Source organism: Tachyglossus aculeatus, chromosome 21, assembly GCF_015852505.1.
Source record: "Tachyglossus aculeatus isolate mTacAcu1 chromosome 21, mTacAcu1.pri, whole genome shotgun sequence".
NCBI classification, from domain to species: domain Eukaryota; kingdom Metazoa; phylum Chordata; class Mammalia; order Monotremata; family Tachyglossidae; genus Tachyglossus; species Tachyglossus aculeatus.
In genome coordinates this window covers 5,161,788-5,182,691 of record NC_052086.1, presented here as the reverse complement: position 1 = coordinate 5,182,691, position 20,904 = coordinate 5,161,788, and the positions used below count along the sequence as shown (strand labels likewise).

The 20,904-nt window shown below is 50.7% G+C and overlaps 1 protein-coding gene across 2 annotated transcripts in view; it reads right to left on the bottom strand.

Moving 5' to 3' along the window:
- The window catches only part of SEZ6L (seizure related 6 homolog like), a 159,834-nt gene that overhangs the window by 40,281 nt on the left and 98,649 nt on the right, over nt 1–20,904 (bottom strand). For both annotated transcript variants that reach the window (XM_038762490.1, XM_038762491.1), the window contains exons 5-11: nt 19,294–19,479; nt 18,915–19,080; nt 12,505–12,671; nt 8,677–8,871; nt 7,454–7,592; nt 3,434–3,639; nt 907–1,101 (exon numbers count right to left, since the gene is read on the bottom strand). In XM_038762490.1, coding sequence (XP_038618418.1) covers nt 907–1,101; nt 3,434–3,639; nt 7,454–7,592; nt 8,677–8,871; nt 12,505–12,671; nt 18,915–19,080; nt 19,294–19,479 — 1,254 coding nt within the window. The remainder of the gene's footprint in view (nt 1–906; nt 1,102–3,433; nt 3,640–7,453; nt 7,593–8,676; nt 8,872–12,504; nt 12,672–18,914; nt 19,081–19,293; nt 19,480–20,904) is intronic.

The following is a 20,904-nucleotide window of genomic DNA, read 5'->3' as shown; positions in this document are numbered from 1 at the left end:
GGGACTCTGGGCAAGCTCCTTAACTTCTCTATTTATTTATTTATTTACTCTATTTATTTATTTATTACTCTATTTATTTATTTATTTATTTATCTATTTATTTATTTATTTATCTTACTTGTACATATCTATTCTATTTATTGTATTTTGTTAGTATGTTTGGTTTTGTTCTCTGTCTCCCCCTTCTAGACTGCAAGCCCGCTGTTGGGTAGGGACTGTCTCTATGTGTTGCTGACTTGTACTTCCCAAGCGCTTAGTACAGTGCTCTGCACACAGTAAGCGCTCAACAAATACGATTGATTGATTGATTCTCTTCGCCTCAGTTACCTTATCTGCAAAAGGGGGACGGAGACTGTGAGCCCCACGGGGGGCAACCCGATGACCCTGTATCTGCCCCGGAGCGCAGAGAAGCAGCGTGGCTCAGTGGAAAGAGCACAGGCTCTGAGGTCAGAGTTCATGGGTTCAAATTCCAGCTCCGCACATTGTCAGCTGTGTGACTCTGGGCAAGTCACCTAACTTCTCTGTGCCTCAGTGACCTCATCTGTAAAATGGGGATTAAGACTGTGACCCCCCTGTGGGACAACCTGATCACCCTGTAACCTCCCCAGCTCTTAGAACAGTGCTTTGCACATAGTAAGCGCTTAATAAATGCCATCATCATTATTATTATTAGAGCAGTGCTGGGCGCCCAGAAAGGGGTCACCACACACCATCCGCATTAGGGTGACGATCCCAGCTCACCGGGTCGGAGGCCGCCCCCGGGGCGCATGGGGCTCGCGGTCTCCGTCCCCCCTTTTCCAGAGGAGGGGGCCGAGGCCCCGGGCGAGCCAAGCGGCCGGGCCCGGTGGCGGAATTAGAACCCGTGACCCCGTCGGGTCCGACTCTCGGGGGGCGGAGGCGCCTTACTCTTTTCGCAGAAGGGGGGGTCGCTGCTCCAGTTGAGGTCCCACTGGCAGGTGAGGGTCTCGCTCCCGATGACGTCGTAGCCCGGGTCGCACTGGTAGGTGACCTTGGCCCCCCGGCCCAGCTCCACGTGAGACGTGGTCTTCCAGCCGTTCTGGATCTCGGGCAGGTCCGAGCACGAGTCGTTCCGTGACACCTCTTTGGGAGACAGAACAGCACGCTGGGAAACCGGGGGCAGGTGGGCCGGGCCGGGGGGACCACACCGGGATCCCGGCCCCCTCGGGGCCACGGCCAACGCTCCCCTCTCAAGAAACCAACCCCTCCGTGGTATCTGTCTTGTATCTACCTTGTATTTACCTTGTATCCCCCCCCAGCGCTTAGAACAGCGCTCTGCACATAGTAAGCGCTTAACAAATGCCATCATTATTATTATTATTACCTGTCGAGGTGCTTACTACATGCACAGCACTGTACTGGGCATTTGGGAGAGGACAGGAGAGCAATGTAACGGACGTGTTCCCTGCCCTCGGCGGCCACCTCAATAAAGAACAATCCCCTCTCGATAAATCAACTCACCTGGAAAATGAAGACTGAGTCCCCACGTGGGACAACCTGATTACCTTGGATTCCCCCCCAGCGCTCAGGACAGTGCTCGACACATAGTGAACGTGTAACGAATACCGTCACGGTCGTCATCACTTGGCTTCTCAGGGCCTAGGTTTCCTCATCTGTAGAATGGGGGATTCAATACCCGTCTTCCCACCATCTTAGAGCCCCGTGGGCCCACGTGGTGTTCAGAAAATAGCCCGCCCACGTCCGAGGAGCCAGCAGCCTTCCGGCGTGGCCCCGAGACTCGGATCTCGTCTCACGGGGTCTTCGCCCATCCACTGTGTCCCCATTCTACAGATGAGGAGACTGAGAGGCCCAGAGGAGTGAAGGGAATGGCCCAAGGTCACCCAGCAGACGGGGGGCGGAGCACGGACTAATAATAAATGATAGTAACTTTGCTACCTGCTAAGTGCTTACTACGTGCCAAGCACTATTATAAGCACTGGGGTAGATGGGAGTTTATCAGGTCGGATACGAGGGGCTCCCGGGGTTTCCGGTCTAGGTAGGAGAGAGTAGGATTAATGCCCATTTAACGGATGAGGAGACTGGCCTAGAGGAGTGAAGTGACTTGTCCAAGGTCCCACGGCAGACGACTGGCAGAGCTGGGATTAGAACCCAGGTCCTTCGGACGCCCAGGCCCGGGATCTTTCCACTAGGCTGTGTAGCTTCTTTAAGGTTATCTCAACTCCCCAGGCTGGGATCTTTCGACCAGGGCCTTCGAATCATTAGTGTCACAGTTATTTAAAATAGTAGTTGTTAAGCGCTTCTGATGTGCCGAACACCAGCGCTCAGTACAGTGCTTTGCACACAGTAAGCACTCAACAGATACAACTGAATGAAGGCAGAAGCATCTTCGTCATTCTCCCGTCGCCCTGACAACTCGGTCGGCCAGCTGGTGGGCCAGAGCAGCAGCGAGGCCTGGTGGTCATGAGCCCGTGCCTGGGAGTCAGAGGATGTGGGTTCTAATCCTGGCTCCATCACGTGTCTGCTGGGGGACCTTGGGCAAGTAGCTTCACTTCTCTGGGCCTCAGTACCTCTGTACCTTAATATATCTCTTCATGTCTGTCCCCCCCGTCTGGACTGTAAGCTCACCGCGGGCAGGGACTGTGTCTGTTTGTAGTCCTGTCGTCCTCTCCCAAGCGCTTAGTACAGTGCTCTGCACACAGTTAAATACAATGGACTGACGGACTCGGTTCCTTCACCTGGAAAATGGGGGGGAGGACTGGGAGCCCCGTGCAGGACAGGGACTGTGTCCACCCTGATGATCTTGTCTCTATGCCAGTGCTCAGTACAGCGCCTGGCACATAGTAAGCGCTTGACCAATACCGTTCTGATGATCTTGTCTATCCCAGTGCTTAGTACAGCGCCTGGCATGTAGCTAGTGCTTGGCAGATACCATTCTGATGATCTCGTCTACCCCAGTGCTTAGTACAGCGCCTGGCATGTAGCTAGTGCTTGGCAGATACCATTCTGATGGTCTTGTTTCTATGCCAGCGCTCAGTACAGCTCCTGGCACAAAGTAAGCGCTTGACTGATACCATTCTGATGATCTTGTCTATCCCAGTGCTTAGTACAGTGCCTGGCATGTAGCTAGTGCTTGGCAGATACCATTCTGATGATCTTGTCTCCCCCAGTGCTTAGTACGGCGCCTGGCATGTAGCTAGTGCTTGGCAGATACCATTCTGATGGTCTTGTTTCTATGCCAGCGCTCAGTACAGCTCCTGGCACATAGTAAGCGCTTGACTGATACCATTCTGATGATCTTGTCTCTACCCACCCCAGTGCTGAGTACAGTGCCTGGCACGTAGTAAGCGTTTGACAAATACCATTAAAGAAAATAAAATAAAAGCGCGGCCCCCCCCCGGAGAGGCAAGGGGAGACCGTCCCCCGGCTTCCCCCCGCCCAGGCCGGGGGCACCCACCTATGTAGTTGATCGTGAAGGTCTGGCCGGGGCCGGGGCCGGGGCCGGGGGCAGGGGCGGGGGCGGCGCGGAGCTGGACGGTCAGGTCCGGCGTGGACGAATAGAGCTTCTGGGGACCGCTGCTGCCCGCAAACTGGCCCAGGATGCGGCAGGAGGTCTCGTCCCCGTCGTAGACTGTCAGTGTGTCGCTGCTGCTCAGGTTTAAGCTGGGGAGGGAAGAGCAGCCGGGGAGGTCGAGGCACCGCCGGAAACCCCACGGCCCCCCTCGCCCCCGCCGAGGGGCAGGGTGGCCCAGGGGAGAGAACCAAGGCCTGGGATGGCCGGCCGGGAGCCCCCGCGCCATGTCCAGGGCATCGGGAGGACCTGAGTTCTCATCCCGGCTCCACCGCCTGTCTGCTGGGGGTCCTGGGGCAAGCCGCTTCGTTTCTCTGGGCCTCAGTTCCCTCGTCTGGAAAATGGGGATGGAGACTGAGCCCCATGGGGGACAGGGACGGGGGCCAACCCCATCAGCTTCTATCTGCCCCAGCGCTCAGAACAGTGTGGGGCACATAATAAGCGCTTAACAGAAGTCATCATTATTAACTTGCATCTGCCCTAGGGCTTAGAAAAGTGGAAAGAGCATGGGCTTGGGAGTCAGAGGTCATGAGTTCTAATCCTGGCTCCGCCACTTCTCTGCTCTGTGACCTTGGGCAAGTCACTTAACTTCTCTGAGCCTCAGTTACCTCATCTGTAAAATGGGGATTAAGACTGTGAGCCCCACATGGGACAACCCAATTACCTTGTATCTAACCCAGCGCTTAGAACAGTGTTTGGCACATAGTAAGCACTATTATTATTATTAAAAGTGCTCGGCACATAGTAAGCACTTAACAAGTACCATGATTATTTTTATTATTATTACCCCAGCTCCTCCACTTGTCTGCTGTGTGACCTCAGACAAGTCACTTGACTTTTCTGGAGCACTTTTTTTTTTTAACGGTATTGGGTAAGGGCTTACTACGTGCCAGGCACTGTACTAAGCACTGGGGTAGATACAGGTTAATCAGATTGGATTTTTTAACGGTATTTGGTAAGGGCTTACTACGTGCCAGGCACTGTACTAAGCACTGGGGTAGATACAGGCTAATTAGATTGGATACAGTCCCTGTCCCCCATGAGGCTCACACTCTTCATCCCCATCTTACAGATGAGGGAACTTAGGCCCAGAGTAGAGAAGTGACCGGCCCAAGGTCACATAGCAGACAAGTGACAGAGCTAAGATTAGAACCCAGGTCCTTCTGACAAACAGGCCCGGACTCCAACAGCTAGGCCACGCTGCTTCTTGTACTGTACTAAGCACCTGGGAGGGTACAACATAACAGAGTTGACAGGAACATTTCCCTGGCCACAACAAGTTGACGGTCTAGAGGAAGCTCTCCGAGAGCTCAGCCTGGGAAGGGAATACGACTGCCTCGGTTTCCTCACCTGTAAAATCAATCAATCAATCGTATTTATTGAGTGCTTACTGTGTGCAGAGCACTGTACTAAGCGCTTGGGAAGTCCAAGTTGGCAACATATAGGGACAGTCCCTACCCAACAGTGGGCTCACAGTCTAAAAGGGGGAGACAGAGAACAAAACCAAACATACCAACAAAATAAAATAGAATAGATATGTACAAGTAAAATAAATAAATAAATAAACAGAATAATAAATATGTACAATCCCTGTTCTCCCTCCCGCTAATACCATGAGCTTAGAACAGTCCAGACAGTAGTATGCCGCTTAATAAATACCACAAACATCACTGTCTGCTCCTCAGTTTCCTCACCTCCAAAATGGGGGTTCAATCCTTGTCCTACCTGCCACTAACACTGTGACCTTAGAGCAGTCTGGACACCTAGTAAGTGTTTAAAGAACACAATATTCGTTGTGATTCGGGTTGAGCGCTTACCGTGCGCTGAGCAGTGTACTGAGCGTTGGTGCCATCCGAACATCCCTAAAACGTGGACCCAAATCCCGTTCCGACCCCCTCGCTGGGCCTGGAGACCCAGGCGTCCAGACCATCACCTGTCCCCGCTGGCCCTCAGAACCGTCAGCCCGGATGGCAAACGATGGCCGTCTAGATCGATATTTTGGGGAGCGGGGGGTAGTCAGGGGAGGGAACAAATAATGTTATCAAGCCCTTGCGCCGGGCCTGCCGGCTCAGAGGGTTGAGTGGGGTTTACTACGCCCTAAATATGGTTTCGCTGCAGCTGTCGGGGAAAGCGAAGGGAGATCAGGGCCCCTGTGCTCTGACATGACCCTGGGGGATATGTTCTTTTTCCCCTTTCTGCGAGGGACAGAGCGGGAGGTCCATCTGCAGGCCCACCCGGCCCACAGGAACACAAGTAGCTGAGGGATTTCTCCATCACTGGGATTTATTGAGCGCTTACTGTGTGCAGTGCACTGGACTAAGCGCTTGGGAGAGGACAATACTACAGTTGGTGGACTTTTTTTTAAATGGGGCGTGTTAAATGCTTACTATGTGCCAGACACTCTTCTAAGCGCTGGGAGAGGACACTACTACAGAGTTGGTGGACATTTTTTTTTAAATGGGGCTTGTTAAGTGCTTACTATGTGCCAGGCACTGAACTAAACGACTGCGGTAGATAGAGGTTGCTTCCTGCCTCCCAGGAGGAGCTCAAGGCCCTGACGGCAGGGAGGAAGGGGGCGAGGGGGAGGCTGTCGAGGGAGAATGCCACTCATTCATTTATTCATTCAGTGGCATGTATTAAATGCTTACTGTGCACAAATCACTGCACCAAGCACTTGGGCGAGTCCAATAGAACAATAAAGAGATCCATTCCTTGCCCACTACAAGCTTACGGTCTAGAGGATGAGCTTTTACAGTCTAGAAAGTGAAGGCTCTACATCGGAAGCTCCTTGGGGGCATGAATCGTGCCTATCCATTCAGTTGGACTGTCCTCTCCCTGGCGCTTACTACAGTGCCCTGCACATAGCAAGCGCTCAATAAATACCACCGATTGATTGGGGCCGAGCAGGGACTGGCTGGATATGTGGGGTCAGGATGGGCTGGACTCTCCCAAGCGCTTAGGACAGTGCTCTGCACACAGGAAGCAACTCAGTAAATACCACTGATGACGATGGGAAGGGAGACCGTAAGCCCACTGTGGGCAGGGAACGGGTCTGCTGACTCTGTTGACTTGGCCTCTCCCAAGCGCTTAGTACAATGCCCTGCACATAGTAAGCGCTCAATAAAAACCATCAATGATGATGATGATGATGATGAGAAAGGGAGACTGTGAGCTCACTGTGGGCAGGGAATGTGTCTACCCACTCTATTGTGTTCTCCTCTCCCACACCTAGTACAGTGCTCCGCACACGGTGAGTGCTCAGTAATAATAAGAATAATAATGATGGCATTTATTAAGCACTTACTATGGGCAAAGGACTGTTCTAAGCACTGGGGAGCTTACAAGGTGATCGGGTTGTCCCACGGGGGGGCTCACAGTCTTAATCCCCATTTTACAGATGAGGTAACTGAGGCACAGAGAAGTTAAGTGACATGCCCAAAGTCGAACAGTTGACAATTGGCGGAGCCGGGATTTGAACCCATGACCTCCGACCCCAAAGCCCGTGCTCTTTCCACTGAGCCACTCTGCTTCTCAGTAAATACCACTGATGAGGATGATGAGGATGGGAAGGAAGACTGTCAGGTCACTGTGGGCAGGGAGTGTATCTACCGGCCCGGCTACATGTCCTCTCCCAGGCGCTCAGTACAGAGCTCTGCACAGTAAGTGCAGTAAATGCTCGGTATATCCCAGCGATGGATGAGTTCTGGTTGGCCTTTGCCACCTTCCACCACGGCGGCCCTGAAACCTCAGCCGGGGCAGAGGGCCACCCCCAGGGGCGGGGAGCCGTGTCACCTGTGCCACCCGTGTCACTGAGCCGCGGAGAGAGGCCCGGCAAGGCAACACTGAGGCCAGAGGGCACGTGCACTGCCCCCGGCCAAACATCCGTCCGTGGCCAACCCTACTCACAGCTCAATGTCCAGGAAAATCCGCTTGTCCTCCCCGACGTGGATGCGCCAGATACAGTCCTCTCCCTCCGCGTACGGCTCCGGCCAGTTCGGGGACAGGATCACTCCCGCAACGGCCGACAGCTCCCCACCGCAAAGGGCTGGGGTGGGCACCCGGCGGCGGGGGAAGAGAGGGGACCGAAAGAGAGAGGCCAGAGAGAGGGAGGGAGGGACAGATGGGGGGACAGGGGGTGGGCAGGAGGGTGGAAGGGAGAGAGAGAGAGAGAGGGACCGTGATAAGTCAGGGAGGGGGGGCAGCAAGAGAAGATGGATGTGGGGAGATCAAGATAGTACGGAGTGGGAGGGAACCGAGAGAAGAAGGGGGGACAGGAAAAGAGAGGGAAGGAGGGAGGGAAAGAGAGAGACAAATGAGGCAGAGAGACAGTTGGTCAGGGAGATAGGAGGGAGAGACAGGTGGAGAGAGAGAAAGGGAGGGAGAGAAAGAGGGGGCAAATGGAGGGAGGGATTGAGAGGCCAGTGGTGGGTTGGGGGAGGAAGAGAAGAAGGGGGAAAAGAGACAAGTGAGGCAGATGGACGGTTTCTCAGGGAGGTAGGAGGGAGAGAGAGAGAGACCGGGAGACAGAGATGGAGAGAGAGACAGACATTTTAGACGTAAACATCGATTTGGGGTCCAAATCCCTAAAACCAGACTGGGGATCTTCAGCAAGGCGGTCTAGCCGTGGGCCCCCAAAGCCAGAATCTCCCCCTTTCCCTTGTGGAAGCTCGCTGGGGGCAGGGGACGTGTCCGCCGACCCCTCTAGCATATTAGACTCTCCCAAGCGCTCAGTCCAGTGCTGCGCACGTCGTAAGCGCTCAATCAGTCCCGCCGTGGATTGGTTCTAGGCCTGCCGCCATACTCCCTTGCCCTCCCCATTTAGTCTTCCATTCTGAGCACCTGGAGGGCTGGCTGGGCCTACATCTCCACTGGGGGGATGTCCCCCCTGAACCAGTGTCTAGCACAGGGCCTGGCACCCCACAGATACTTCCAAAGTCAGGGGCCGGGACCGGAGGGAGGGTGGTATCTCCACCCTCAGGGGTGGAGGAGGTCCAGAGAGCAGGCTGAGCCCAGAGAGGGACAGGACCCTCTGAAAGTCACCCAGCAAGCTGCCGGCAGAACGTGGGGGGAACTGATTTGCGGGCGCCGGAGGGAGGCAGCGGGGGGTCCGCGACGGGGGGCGTCCTCACCCCTGCAGAGAGGCTCGGTGTCATTCCAGTAGGGGTCTCGGACGTTGATGCATTCGATGGTGGGGGGCCCCTGGTCCAGGGAGTGGCCGGGGTCGCAGGTGAACTCCACCACGGTGCCCAGGCTGTAGGTCGGGTCTGAGGTGGTGAAGTTCCCGTTCTGGATGTATGGCTCGTAGCAGTGGCCCTTCTCAAAGGCTGATGGGAGAAGCAAGATCTTTGGCGGGTGAGGGGCCGAAGGGACTACAGGCGAGCACAGCCCCCGACTGCGTCTGGACGCCCTCCCCCCGTTCCCCAATTCTGCGGGGGCGAGGGGTCGTGGAGACCCTCCAAACGGGCAACAGAGCCCCCGGCCCCGCGCCTCGGAACCATAACGGTGGCATTTGCTATCATAAATAAACCCATTATTCAACCATCATATTTACTGGGCACTTACTCTGTGCAGAGCGCTGTACTAAGCACTTGGGAGAGAGCAATACAAAAATAAACAGACACATTCCCTGCTCAAATAAACTTACATTCTATTGGTTCAATCATAGTTACTGGGCATTTACTGTGTGCAGAGCACACAGTTAATAACCCCATCGCTTAGTACAGTGCCTGGCACACAGTAAACACTTAACAAATATCACTATTATTATTACTATTATCATTACCCCAATTTAATTATATCCACCCCAGTGGTTTGTTATTTGTCAAGAGCTTTCTCTGGGATGAGCAGCCAGTCAGTCGTACTTATTGAGTGCTTACTGTGTGCTGAGCACAGTACTAAGCGCTTGGGAGAGGACAGTAGAACAATATAACAGAGGCATTCCCTGCCCACAACAAGCTTACAGTCTGGAGGGAGAGGCGGGTGTTAGTAGAAATGACGGCCCAGAGAGATGCAAGATGATGAGGTCTGGATGTAGAATCTCTGTCCCCGCCCCCAGGCTAAGGGGGAGGGAGAGCAGCTATGGGGTACCCATCTGACAGTTGAGGAAAACGAGGCCCAAAGAAGTGACATCATAATTACGCTATTTGTTAAGCGCTTAATGAAGCTGGAGAAGCAGCGTGGCCTGGTGGAGAGAGCACAGGCCTGGGGGTCGAAAGGACCTGCGTTCTAATCCTGGCTTGGCTCACAGTCTAAGTAGGAAGGAGGAGGATTTAATCCCCATTTTACAGAGGAAGCCCAGAGAAGTGAAGTGACTCCCCCAGGGACCCCAAGGTTGTTTCTCAGCAGCAGGATACTGGGGGGAGCCCAAGACCCTCACACAGACTCTCCCCCAAAAAGGAATGGTTACAACCAGTCACAGAGGGGGGTGTGGCACGGGCTTGGGAGTCAGAAGGACCTGGGTTCTGATCCTGGCATCACCTTTTGTCTGCTGTGTGACCCTGGGCAAGTCATTTCACTTCTCTGGGCCTCAGTTGTCTCATCTTTACAATAGGGATTGAGACTGTGAATCCAATTAGCCTGTATCCACCCCAGAGCTTAGTACAGTGCCTGGCAGACAGTAAGTGCTTAACAAATACTGCAATTATTATTATCATTATTATGAATATCAACAACCCAATTTGCTGGTAACCACTCCAGCACTTCCCAGACTACACTCCCTTTTTCCTCAGCTCCCCCTCCCTTCCACGTCACCTCGACTCACTCCCTTTGCTCTTCCCCCTCCCCCCGCCCCACAGCACTTATGTGTATATGTATAAATGCATATATCTATAATTCTATTTATTTATATCGATGCCTGTTTACTTGTTTTGATGTCTATCTTCCTCCCTCTAGATTTTAAGCCCGTTGTGGGTAGGGACTGTCTCTCTTTATTGCTGTATTATACTTTCCAAGTGGTTAGTACAGTGCTCTGCACACAATAAGCACTCAATAAATACGATTGAATGAATACATTCATTATACATGAATGAATACAGTGCCTGGCACAAAGTAAGTGCTTAACAAATTCCACAATTATTATCATCTCAATTTGCTTGAGTCCACCACCTCAATGCTTAGTAGAGTGCCTGGCACACAGTAAATGCTTAACAAATAACACAATTATTATCATCATTATTATCATCCCAATTTGCTTGTATCCACCCCAGTGCCTGGCACAGAGAAAGCACTTAACAAATATTATTATATTATTATCATTATCAAATGCCGTCGAGACGTTTCTGATTCCTAGCGACTCTATGGATCTATTTTCTCCAGAATATTGAGATTTTTTTTCTCCAGCATATGGCTGTATTTTCTCCAGAAGCTTCAATACCGCAGTTATTATTATTACTCTTATTATTATCATTATCCAAATTTGCTTGTATCCACCTTAACGGTTAGTACAGTGCCTGGAACATAGGAAACGCTTAACAAACATTCTTATATTATTATTATTATTATCAAATGCCGTCGAGACTTTTCCGATTCCTAGTGACTCTATGGATCTATTTTCTCCAGAATACTGAGATTTTTTTTCTCCAGCATATGGCTATATTTCCTCCAGAAGCTTCAATACCACAGTTATTATTATTACTATTATTATCATCATCCAAATTTGCTCGTATCCACCTTAATAAAAAAATAATAATAATGGTATTTATTAAGCACTTGCTATGTGCAAAGCACTGTTCTAAGCACTGGGGGGATACAAGGTAATCAGGTTGTCCCACAGGGGGCTCACAGTCTTAATCCCCATTTTACAGATGAGGTAACTGAGGCACAGAGAAGTGAAGTGACTTGCCCAAAGTCACACAGCTGACAATTGGCGGAACTGGGATTTGAACCCCGACCTCTGACTCCAAAGCCCGTGCTCTTTCCACTGAGCCACGCTTAGTACAGTGCCTAGCATATGGAAAGCGCTTAACAAGCATTATTGTATTATTGTTATTATTATCATCAAATGCTGTCGAGACGTTTCCAATTCACAGCAACTCTATGAATCTATTTTCTCCAGAATATTGAGATTTTTTTCTCCAGCACATGGCTGTGTTTTCTCCCGAAGCTTCAATACCACAGTTATTATTACTACTATTATCATCCAAATTTGCCCACATTCACCTTAACGGTTAGTATAATGCCTGGCACATGGAAAGCGCTTAACAAGCATTATTATATTATTCATTCATTCATTCATTCAATCGTATTTATTGAGCGCTTACTGCGTGCACAGCACTGTACTAAGCGCTTGGGAAGTACAAGTTGGCAACAGATAGAGACGGTCCCTACCCAACAGCGGGCTCACAGTCTAGACGGAGGAGACAGACAACAAAACAAAACATATTAACAGAATAAAATAAATAGATTAGTAAATATGTATAAGTAAAATAAATAGAGTAATAAATCTGTACAAACAGAGTTCTGCTTAAGTCAGCAAGGAGGAGGGAGGGGCTCCAACTTTATCTTTGCTTTCCTCCTCTCCCCTTCCTCACCCATCCCCAACTAGTAGGGCCCTCCCACTGACCAGAAAAAAGGCTTTAATACTAAACTGGAAACGTGACTGATGTTACCTGCCATGGCCTTGCAGCTCTAATGCAAACCTAAGGGATAGGTAATCCGAGAAGAGTCTGGGAAGCTTTCTGTGCCATGTGCTGCTGATATCCCTGCCCAACAGAGCTCAAGACGTATAGTAATAATAATTATCATCATCAAATGCCGTCGATTCACAGCGACTCTATGGAGCTGTTTTCGCCAGCATATGGCTGTATTTTCTCCAGAAGCTTAAATACCGCTATTATTACTATTATGCCCATTTGCTCTTATCCGCCCCAGCAGTTAGCACAGTGCCTGGCACGTAGTAAGCGCTCAACAAACCCCCCCCCATGACTCTCAGCGTGACCACCGTTGTCAGTCGTCAGTACCTTCGAAGCGGATGTTGAAGGCGGCGTCGGTCCCGGCCCGGTCCGTGGTGAAGTGGATGCGGAGGACGGAGCCCTCGCTCAGCAGGCCCTCGAAGGGCACGCCCTCCGTCTTGAGGGAGTCGTAGAGCACCCCTGACTGGTCACTGTGCCCGCCCGACACCACCATCCTGAGGGAAAGACAAAGAGAAAGAAAGAAAGATAATCTAATTCTCCTCACCCCGCACCGTCACAGCCTGGCCTCGACTTCCCGCCACGTCAAGCTCTCTAGGGCTTTGCACATAGTAAGCGCTTAAAAAATGCCATTATTATTATTATTATTACCCCAATGCTTAAAACAGTGCTTGGCAGAGAGAAAGCGCTTAACAAATACTATCGTTGTTGCTATTATTATTATCATTATTATTATTATTAGATTGTAAACTCCTTAAGGGCAGGGATCACGTCTGCTCTGGCTACTGCTCTCTTGGGCTTAGACCCCCAACTAACTTTCCAGCTGCAGGAGGCCACTGGCAAGTTGACACCGTGCCAGGGTTGGGATCTGGGGGAAAGGAAGTAAACTGGACCAACTAGATACGTCTCTTTTATTGAGACATAAACAGGCATTTTATTCTTTGATTTTTACCACGAAGCATAAACGGGGTTTATGGTCCGTTTCCAGGATGAATTTTTAATGTCACTGGAACGCAAAGAGTGGCACCCTCTCTTCGTGGGCAATGCCAAAATCGAGCCCTTAAGACTGTGAGATGGTGAGCCCCATGGGGGACAGGGACTGTGTCCAACCTGACTATCCAGTGCTTAGAACAGTGCCCAGCACTTAGAACAGTGCTTTGCACATAGTAAGCGCTTAACAAATGCCATCATTATTATTACCATTATCCGGTATCCACCCCAGCGCTTAGCCCAGTGTTTGACAGAGAGAAAGCAGCGTGGCTTAGTGGCTGGAGCCCGGGCCTGGGAGCCCAAAAGCCCTGGGTTCTCATCCCGGCTCTGCCGCTTCTCCGCTGTGTGACTGGGGGCGAGTCACTTTACTTCTCTGGGCCTCGGTGACCTCGTCTGTAAAATGGGGATTTATACTCTGAGCCCCCCAGGGGACAGGGATGTGTCCAACTCAATTACCTCAATCTACCCTAGTGTTTAATACAGGGCCTGGCACATAGTAAGCGCTTAAGAAACACCACAGTTATTATTACTGATTATTATTATATTTCATTATTATTATATAATAATTATTATTATTGCTGAGCACCCTTCTTCCTCTCCCCGTCCCCATCCCCCCGCCCTACCTCTTTCCCCGCCCCACAGCACCTGTATATATGTTTGTACAGATTTATTACTCTATTTATTTTACTTGTACATATTTACTATTCTATTTAATTTTATTAATATGTTTTATTTTGTTGTCTGTCTCCCCCTTCTAGACTGTGAGCCCGTTGTAGGGTAGGGACCGTCTCTAGGTGTTGCCGACTTCTACTTCCCAAGCGCTTAGTACAGTGCTCTGCACACAGTAAGCGCTCAATAAATACGATTGATGATGATGATATTTACTATTCTATTTAATTTTATTAATATGTTTTGTTTTGTTGTCTGTCTCCCCCTTCTAGACTGTGAGCCCGTTGTTGCGTAGGGACCGTCTCTAGATGTTGCCGACTTGTACTACCCAAGTGCTTAGTACAGTGCTCTGCACACAGTAAGCGCTCAATAAATACGATTGAATGAATGAATGAATGAATATCAGTAGTAGTAGAGTTGAGAAGGGAAATAACTGCTTGGTAAGACTGTCTCTAAACCAGTCAGTCTTGGGGGAAAATCCCCAAACAGGAGAGTCTCCGTGTAGAAAATGAGTTTCCCTGTCCCACCTGGGGCTCACAGTCTAAGCAGGAAGGAGGAGGAGGAGGATTTAATCCCCATTTTACAGAGGAGGAGACTGAGCCCTTTTAGACTGTGAGCCCACTGTTGGGTAGGGACTGTCTCTATATGTTGCCAACTTGTACTTCCCAAGCACTTAGTACAGTGCTCTGCACACAGTAAGCGCTCAATAAATATGACTGATTGATTGATTGATTGAGGCCCAGAGAAGTGAAGTGACTCCCCCAAGGTCCCATAGCAGACAAGTGATGGAGCTAGGATTAGAACCCAGGTCCTCTGTCTCCCAGGCTAGGGCTCTATCCACCAGGCAACACTGCCCACTGGTTCTGAGTTCCACCAGTGAAGGGCAGAGTTTTTCTCCAGTTTTTCTCTCTCCAAAAGTGGCGAAAGCCCAGGCCTGGGAATCAGAAGGACCTAGGTTCTCATCCCGGCTCCGCCACATCTCTGCTGTGTGACCTTGGGCAAGTCGCTTCACCTCCCTGTGCCTCAGTTACTTCATCTGTAAAATGGGGATTATTCATTCTGTCGTATTTATTGAGCACTTACTGTGGGCAGAGCACCGTACTACGCGCTTGGGAGAGGGTGATACGACAATAAACTGACACATTCCCTGCCCACAATGCGCTGACAGTCTAGAGAAGCAGCGGAGAAGCAGCGTGGCTCAGTGGAAAGAGCCCGGGCTTTGGAGTCAGAGGCCATGGGTTCAAACCCTGGCTCCGCCACTTGTCAGCTGTGTGACTCTGGGCAAGTCAGTTAACTTCTCTGGGCCTCAGTTCCCTCATCTGTAAAATAGGGATTAAGACTCTGAGCCCCCTGTGGGGCAACCTGATCACCTTGTAACTTCCTCAGTGCTTAGAACAGTGCTTGGCACATAGTAAGCACTTAATAAATGCCATTATTATTATTATTATTATTATTATTATTATTATTATTAGAGGACTGTGAGCCCCACGTGGGGCATGGTCTGTGTTCAACCGGAGTAGCTTGTGATCTACCCCAGCACTAAATACAGTGCTTGGCACATACTAAGTGCTTAATAAATACCATCTAAAAAAAAAAAAGCTAAAGGGAATTCTAGGAAATTTTGCCTGAACAAACCACTGCCCTGGTTCGTTCTTAAAAGACTCCTTGAAAAGAGCACATTAAGGCAAGTGCTGCTAAATGAAGTACTATTACCCAGAGGAAATAATATCAAGTGCATTAAAGGACTCCCAGGATCCAAAAGGCAGGCTAAAACGATAGAGGTACATTAAAAAAGGGATAATAAACACAACAAAATTGCATAACCAAATAGCCAAGTAACTATGAAGCAATAATAAAAGATCTTGAATTAGATAATTTTTATGTTTACATATGTTAAAAAAAAACCCTTAATTTTCACTGGGTGATCTTTTCTCTCCCTGTCTAAAACAAACCCCTGCAAAGTCGCTCCGATCTTTACTATCTCTGAAAGATAAAGAGGTGCTAATCACTCTATTCAAGTCAGGCTCAAGCGCCAGAGAGGAGGAGGATGAAGGAGAGGAGGAAGAGGAGGGAGAAAGGAGGAGGAGAAGGGAGGGGTTTAAATCCAAGCTCAGCCAACTCTGCACAGTCATTTGCGGGGAGAGAATCCCAAGAAGGCTGGCATGCAAGAGAGGAAAAGACAGCTCAGAGAGGGGTGAGTGGATTCTCTGCCCCGATGGGAGTGGGGGTGACGATGATCATGCTATTTATTAAGTGCTTACCACGTGCCAAGCACTGGGGTAGGTACAAGATCATCGGGTCGGGCACGGTCCCTGTCCCACCTGGGGCTCACAGCCTGAGTAGGAAGGAGGAGGATTTAATCCACATTTTACAGATGAGGGAACTGTGAGGCCCAGAGAAGTGACGTGACTCTCCCAAGGTCCCAGAGCAGACAAGTGACGGAGCCAGGATTAGAACCCAGGTCCTCTGGCTCTCAGGCCCGGGCTCTATCAACTAGGCCCCTGCTTCTGAGTTCTATCAGTTCTTGGGGCCTCCCTATCCATTTTTTTTTTTAAATTAGTATCTGTTAAGCGCTTACTATGCGCGGGGCATTGTACTAAGTTTTGGGGTAGATACAAGGTAGTTGGGTTGGTTACAGTCCACGTCCCCCCTGGGGCTAAACAGTCTTAATCGCCGTTTTATTCACTCACTCTTTTGATCATGTTTATTGAGCGCTTACTGCGTGCAGAGCTCTGTACTAAGCGCTTGGGAGAGGACAACGCAACAATAAGCAGTGATGTTCCTGGCCCACAACAAGCTTATAGTCTAGAAGGGGGAGATAGAGATGAATAGAAAGAAATAAATGAGAGATCTAGACATAAGTGCTGTGGGGTGGGGAGGGGGGGGAAGAGCAAAGGAATCAATCAATCAATCAATCAATCGTATTTATTGAACGCTTACTGTGTGCAGAGCACTGTACTAAGCACTTGGGAAGTACAAGTTGGCAACATATAGAGACAGTCCCTACCCAACAGTGGGCTCACAGTCTAAAAGTAAATTAGGGGGATGCAGAAGGGAGTGGGAGATGAGGAAGGGGGCAGGGGGGACTTTTACAGATGAGGTCATCGGGGCACAGGGAAGTTAAACGACACAACCAAGGTCACACAGCAGATGAGGGGCAGAGAGAGACAGGATTAGAACCCAGGCCCGGGCTCTAGCCACTAAGCCACGCTGCTTCTCCACTGACAGCATTTTTAGACACAAACGTTTATAAAACTATCAGTGGTCGACTGATGGGATACAGGAGCGAACGAGGGGACAATCTCCAGAGAGCCAGTTATCATCAATGGGATTTATTGAGCGCCTACAGGGGCAGAGAGCACTGTACTAAGTGCTTGGGAGAGGACGATACGACAGAGTTGGTAGAGACGTTCTCTGCCGGCAGTCCATCGAAAAAGCAGTGGAATTAGTTAAGCGCTTACTATGTGCCAAGCAACATGCTACGTGTGGGGGACATGCAAGATAATCAGGTGGGGCATGGGAGTCAGGTGCCTAGTACAGTGCTCTGCACACTATAGACCTAAAATAAATATCTCTGAGTGAGGGAGAATGGTATTTAATTCTCACTTTATAGAGGGGGAAACTGAGGCCCAGACAAGTGAAATGACATGCCCAGGCCTGGGCTCTAAACGTTAGACTGTGGTGATTCTACCTCACACGACTGTGGGGGTCACGGCCCAGTTGTTTAATCCATCCATGGTACTTATTGAGCACTTACAGTGTGCAGAGCACTGTACTAAGCGCTTGGGAGAAAGCAACAGAACAATATAACAGACACACGGTCCGCCCACAATGAGCTTATAGTCTACGGGGGGGACAGATATTTATATAAATAAATAAATTACGGATATGGGAAGCAGTGTGGCTTAGTGCTAGAGCCCGGGGCCTTGGAGTCAGAAGGATCTGGGTTCTAATCCCAGCTCTGCCACGTGTCTGCGGTAGGTCCTTGGTCAAGTCACTTCACTCCTCTGGGCCTCAGTTCCCTCATCTGTCAAATGGGGATTAAGAGTGTGAGCCCCATGCGGGACAGGGACTGTCTGACCTGATTACCTTGTATCCACCCCAGCTCTTAGAACAGTGCCTGGTACACACTAAGAGCTTAACAAGTAGCATAATAATAATAATAATAATAGAGGGGGAGACAGACAGACACGGTGATTGAGACTGTGAGCCCCCCAAGGGACTTTATCCAATTCGAGTTGCTTGTATCCACCCCAGTGCTTAGTACAGTGCCTGGCACATAGTAAGTGCTTAACAAACGCCATCATTATCATCGTCACCATCATCATCATCATTACTCTTATTACATAAATAACTAAATGACAGATATGGACATAAATGCTGTGGGGCTGAGGCAGTTGGCGGGGGTGGGGGGGATGAAGAAAGGGGTCAAATCAGGGCGACGTAGAGGGGACTGGGAGAACAGTTTCTGACCTGAGCTGCACCCCCCCGATGGCATCCTTCCAATAATAATAATAATAATAATAATAGCATTTATTAAGCGCTTACTATGTGCTTACTATGCGGGAGAATGGTATTTAATCCCCATTTTACAGATGAGGGAACTGAGGCCCAGAGATGTTAAATGACTTGCCCAAAGTCACACAGCTGACAATTGGCGGAGCCGGGATTTGAACCCATGACCTGTGACTCCAAAGCTCGTGCTCTTTCCATTGAGCCACGCTGCTTCACTATAGTAATAATGGTATTTGTTAAGCGCTTACTATGTGCCAAGCACCGTTCTAAGCGCTGGGGCAGATACAAGGTAATCAGGCTTTCCCACGTGGGGCTCACAGTCTTAATCCCCATGTTACAGATGAGGGAACAGAGGCACAGAGAAGTGAAGTGACTTGCCCAGAGACACACAGCAGACAAGTGGCGGAGCCGGGATTAGAACCCGCGTCCTCTGACTCCCAAGCCCAGGCTCTTTCTGCTAAGCCACGCTGCAAGCCTGAGCGTCTCTGGTAGTCGCAAGGGCAACCCCTCCTCTTCGTCGGGCCTGGGGGGACCCCGGGGCCGAGGTTGGGGGGTCCGGCTCTTACCTGTCCTGGTGGGCGAGCGCCAGCCTCTCGAAGTGCAGGTGGAGCTTCTGTCCCTCGGGAGCGGCCAGGGTCCAGGTGCAGGCCCGGGTGCCGTTGGCGGGGCCGGGCAAGCTGGGCGACAGGACGCGGCCCATGGTGGCATTCACCACCGACCCGCCGCACGGTGCTGGGGAGGGGAAGCCCGCACGTCAGCGCTGCTCCGGACCACTCAATTTGCTTGCCTCTATCCCAGTGCTTTGCACAGTGCCTCACACATAGAACAAATACCATTACTATTATCAGCCCAATTGCTTGCCTCCACCCCGGTGCTTAGTACGGTGCCTGGCACATGGCGAGCGCTTCCCAAACCCCCCGGGGAAGAGGGCGGGGGTGGTGTTACCTGAGCAGACGGGCTCCCGGCTGGTCCAGTGGGGCCTGGAGGCATTGAGGCAGGTGAGGGTGTCGGGCCCCTGGAGCTGGTAGCCCAGGTGGCAGTGGAAGCGAGCCAATCCGCCCGCGTGCAGGTCCAGGACGGTCACCTCGCCGTGGGCCGGCCTCCGCGGGAAGTGGCAGCTCAGCATGAACGCTGCGGAGAGTCACACCCCCGGTGAGAACATGCTGGACGTCCCCCAGTCCACCCCAGCTCCCCAGCCCGGGTTCACCAGGTGAGGAGCCTTCTAGTTCATTCAGTCAGTCAGTCGTATTTATTGAGCGCTTCCTGTGTGCAGAGCACTGGGCTGAGCACTTGGGGGAGGACAATACACTAAGATAACAGACACATTCCCTGCCCACGACGAGCTGACAGTCGAGAGGGGCAGAAGGACATGAACAGAAATAAAGAAATGACAGATCTGGACATAAGGGCTGTGGGGCTGGGAGCGGGGAGGTGCCCAGATTTGGGGGTTCGCTGCATTAGTCACCGCCCACGTATCCCCCCGGCTCAAGGACCTCCAGTGGTTGCCCATCCACCTCAGCCTCAAACTGAAACTCGTCCCCGTCGGCTTTAAAGCCGTCCAGCGGCTCGCCCCCTATGCCAACCCAGCCCACATACTCTGCTCCTCTAATGCCAACCATCTCACTGGGCCTCCATCTCATTTACCTCACCATCAACCCCCTGCCCACGTCCTGCCTCTGGCCTGGAACGCCCTCCCTCCTAAATCCCACAGACAATTCCTCCCCACTCCCCGTTCAGAGCCTTTCTGAAGGCCCATCTCCTCTGAGTGGCCTTTCCTGACTATGCCCTCCTCTCCTCTTCTCCCACTCCCTTCCGTGTCCCCTGACTCGCTCCCTTCATTCATCCTCCCTCCCAACACCACTTAAGGATATATCTGTCATTTACTGATTTCTATTCATGTCATTCTCCCCCTCTAGACTGGAAGCTTGTTGTGGGCAGGGAATGTGTCTGTTGTTATAGCGTCCTCTCCCAAAGCGCTTAGTACAGTGCTTTGCACACAGTAAGCGCTCGATAAATACTATTGAATGAATGAGGCAGTGTGGCCCGAGAGCGCAAGCCTCAGGGGACAGAGGATCTGGGTTCTAATCCTGGTTCTGACCTTCCCTGCTGCAGGCTGGCCTTGGGCAAGTCAATTGGCTTCTCTGGGCTTCAGTTACTTCGTCTATAAAATGGGGGATTCAGGCTAGTTCTTTTTTTAATATATATTAATGTCTGTCTCCTCCCCTCTAGACTCTGAGCTTGTTGTGGGCAGGGAATGTGTCTGTTTATTGCCGTACTGTACCCTCCCGAGCACTTAGTACAGTGTTCTGCACGTAATAAGAGCTCAACAGATATGATTGAATGAATGAATGAAGACTGTGAGCTCCATGTAGGACAGGGACTGTGATCAACTTGAATTTATATCTACCCTGATGCTTAGTATACTGCCTGGCGCATAATAAGCTCTTAACAAATACCATAATAACATAGTAAAATAAAATCAAGGGGAAAGTGATCTTAGAAATCCACTCAACACATAAGCCACCAAAGTTGAGGAGGAAAGGGAGCCTAACCCCG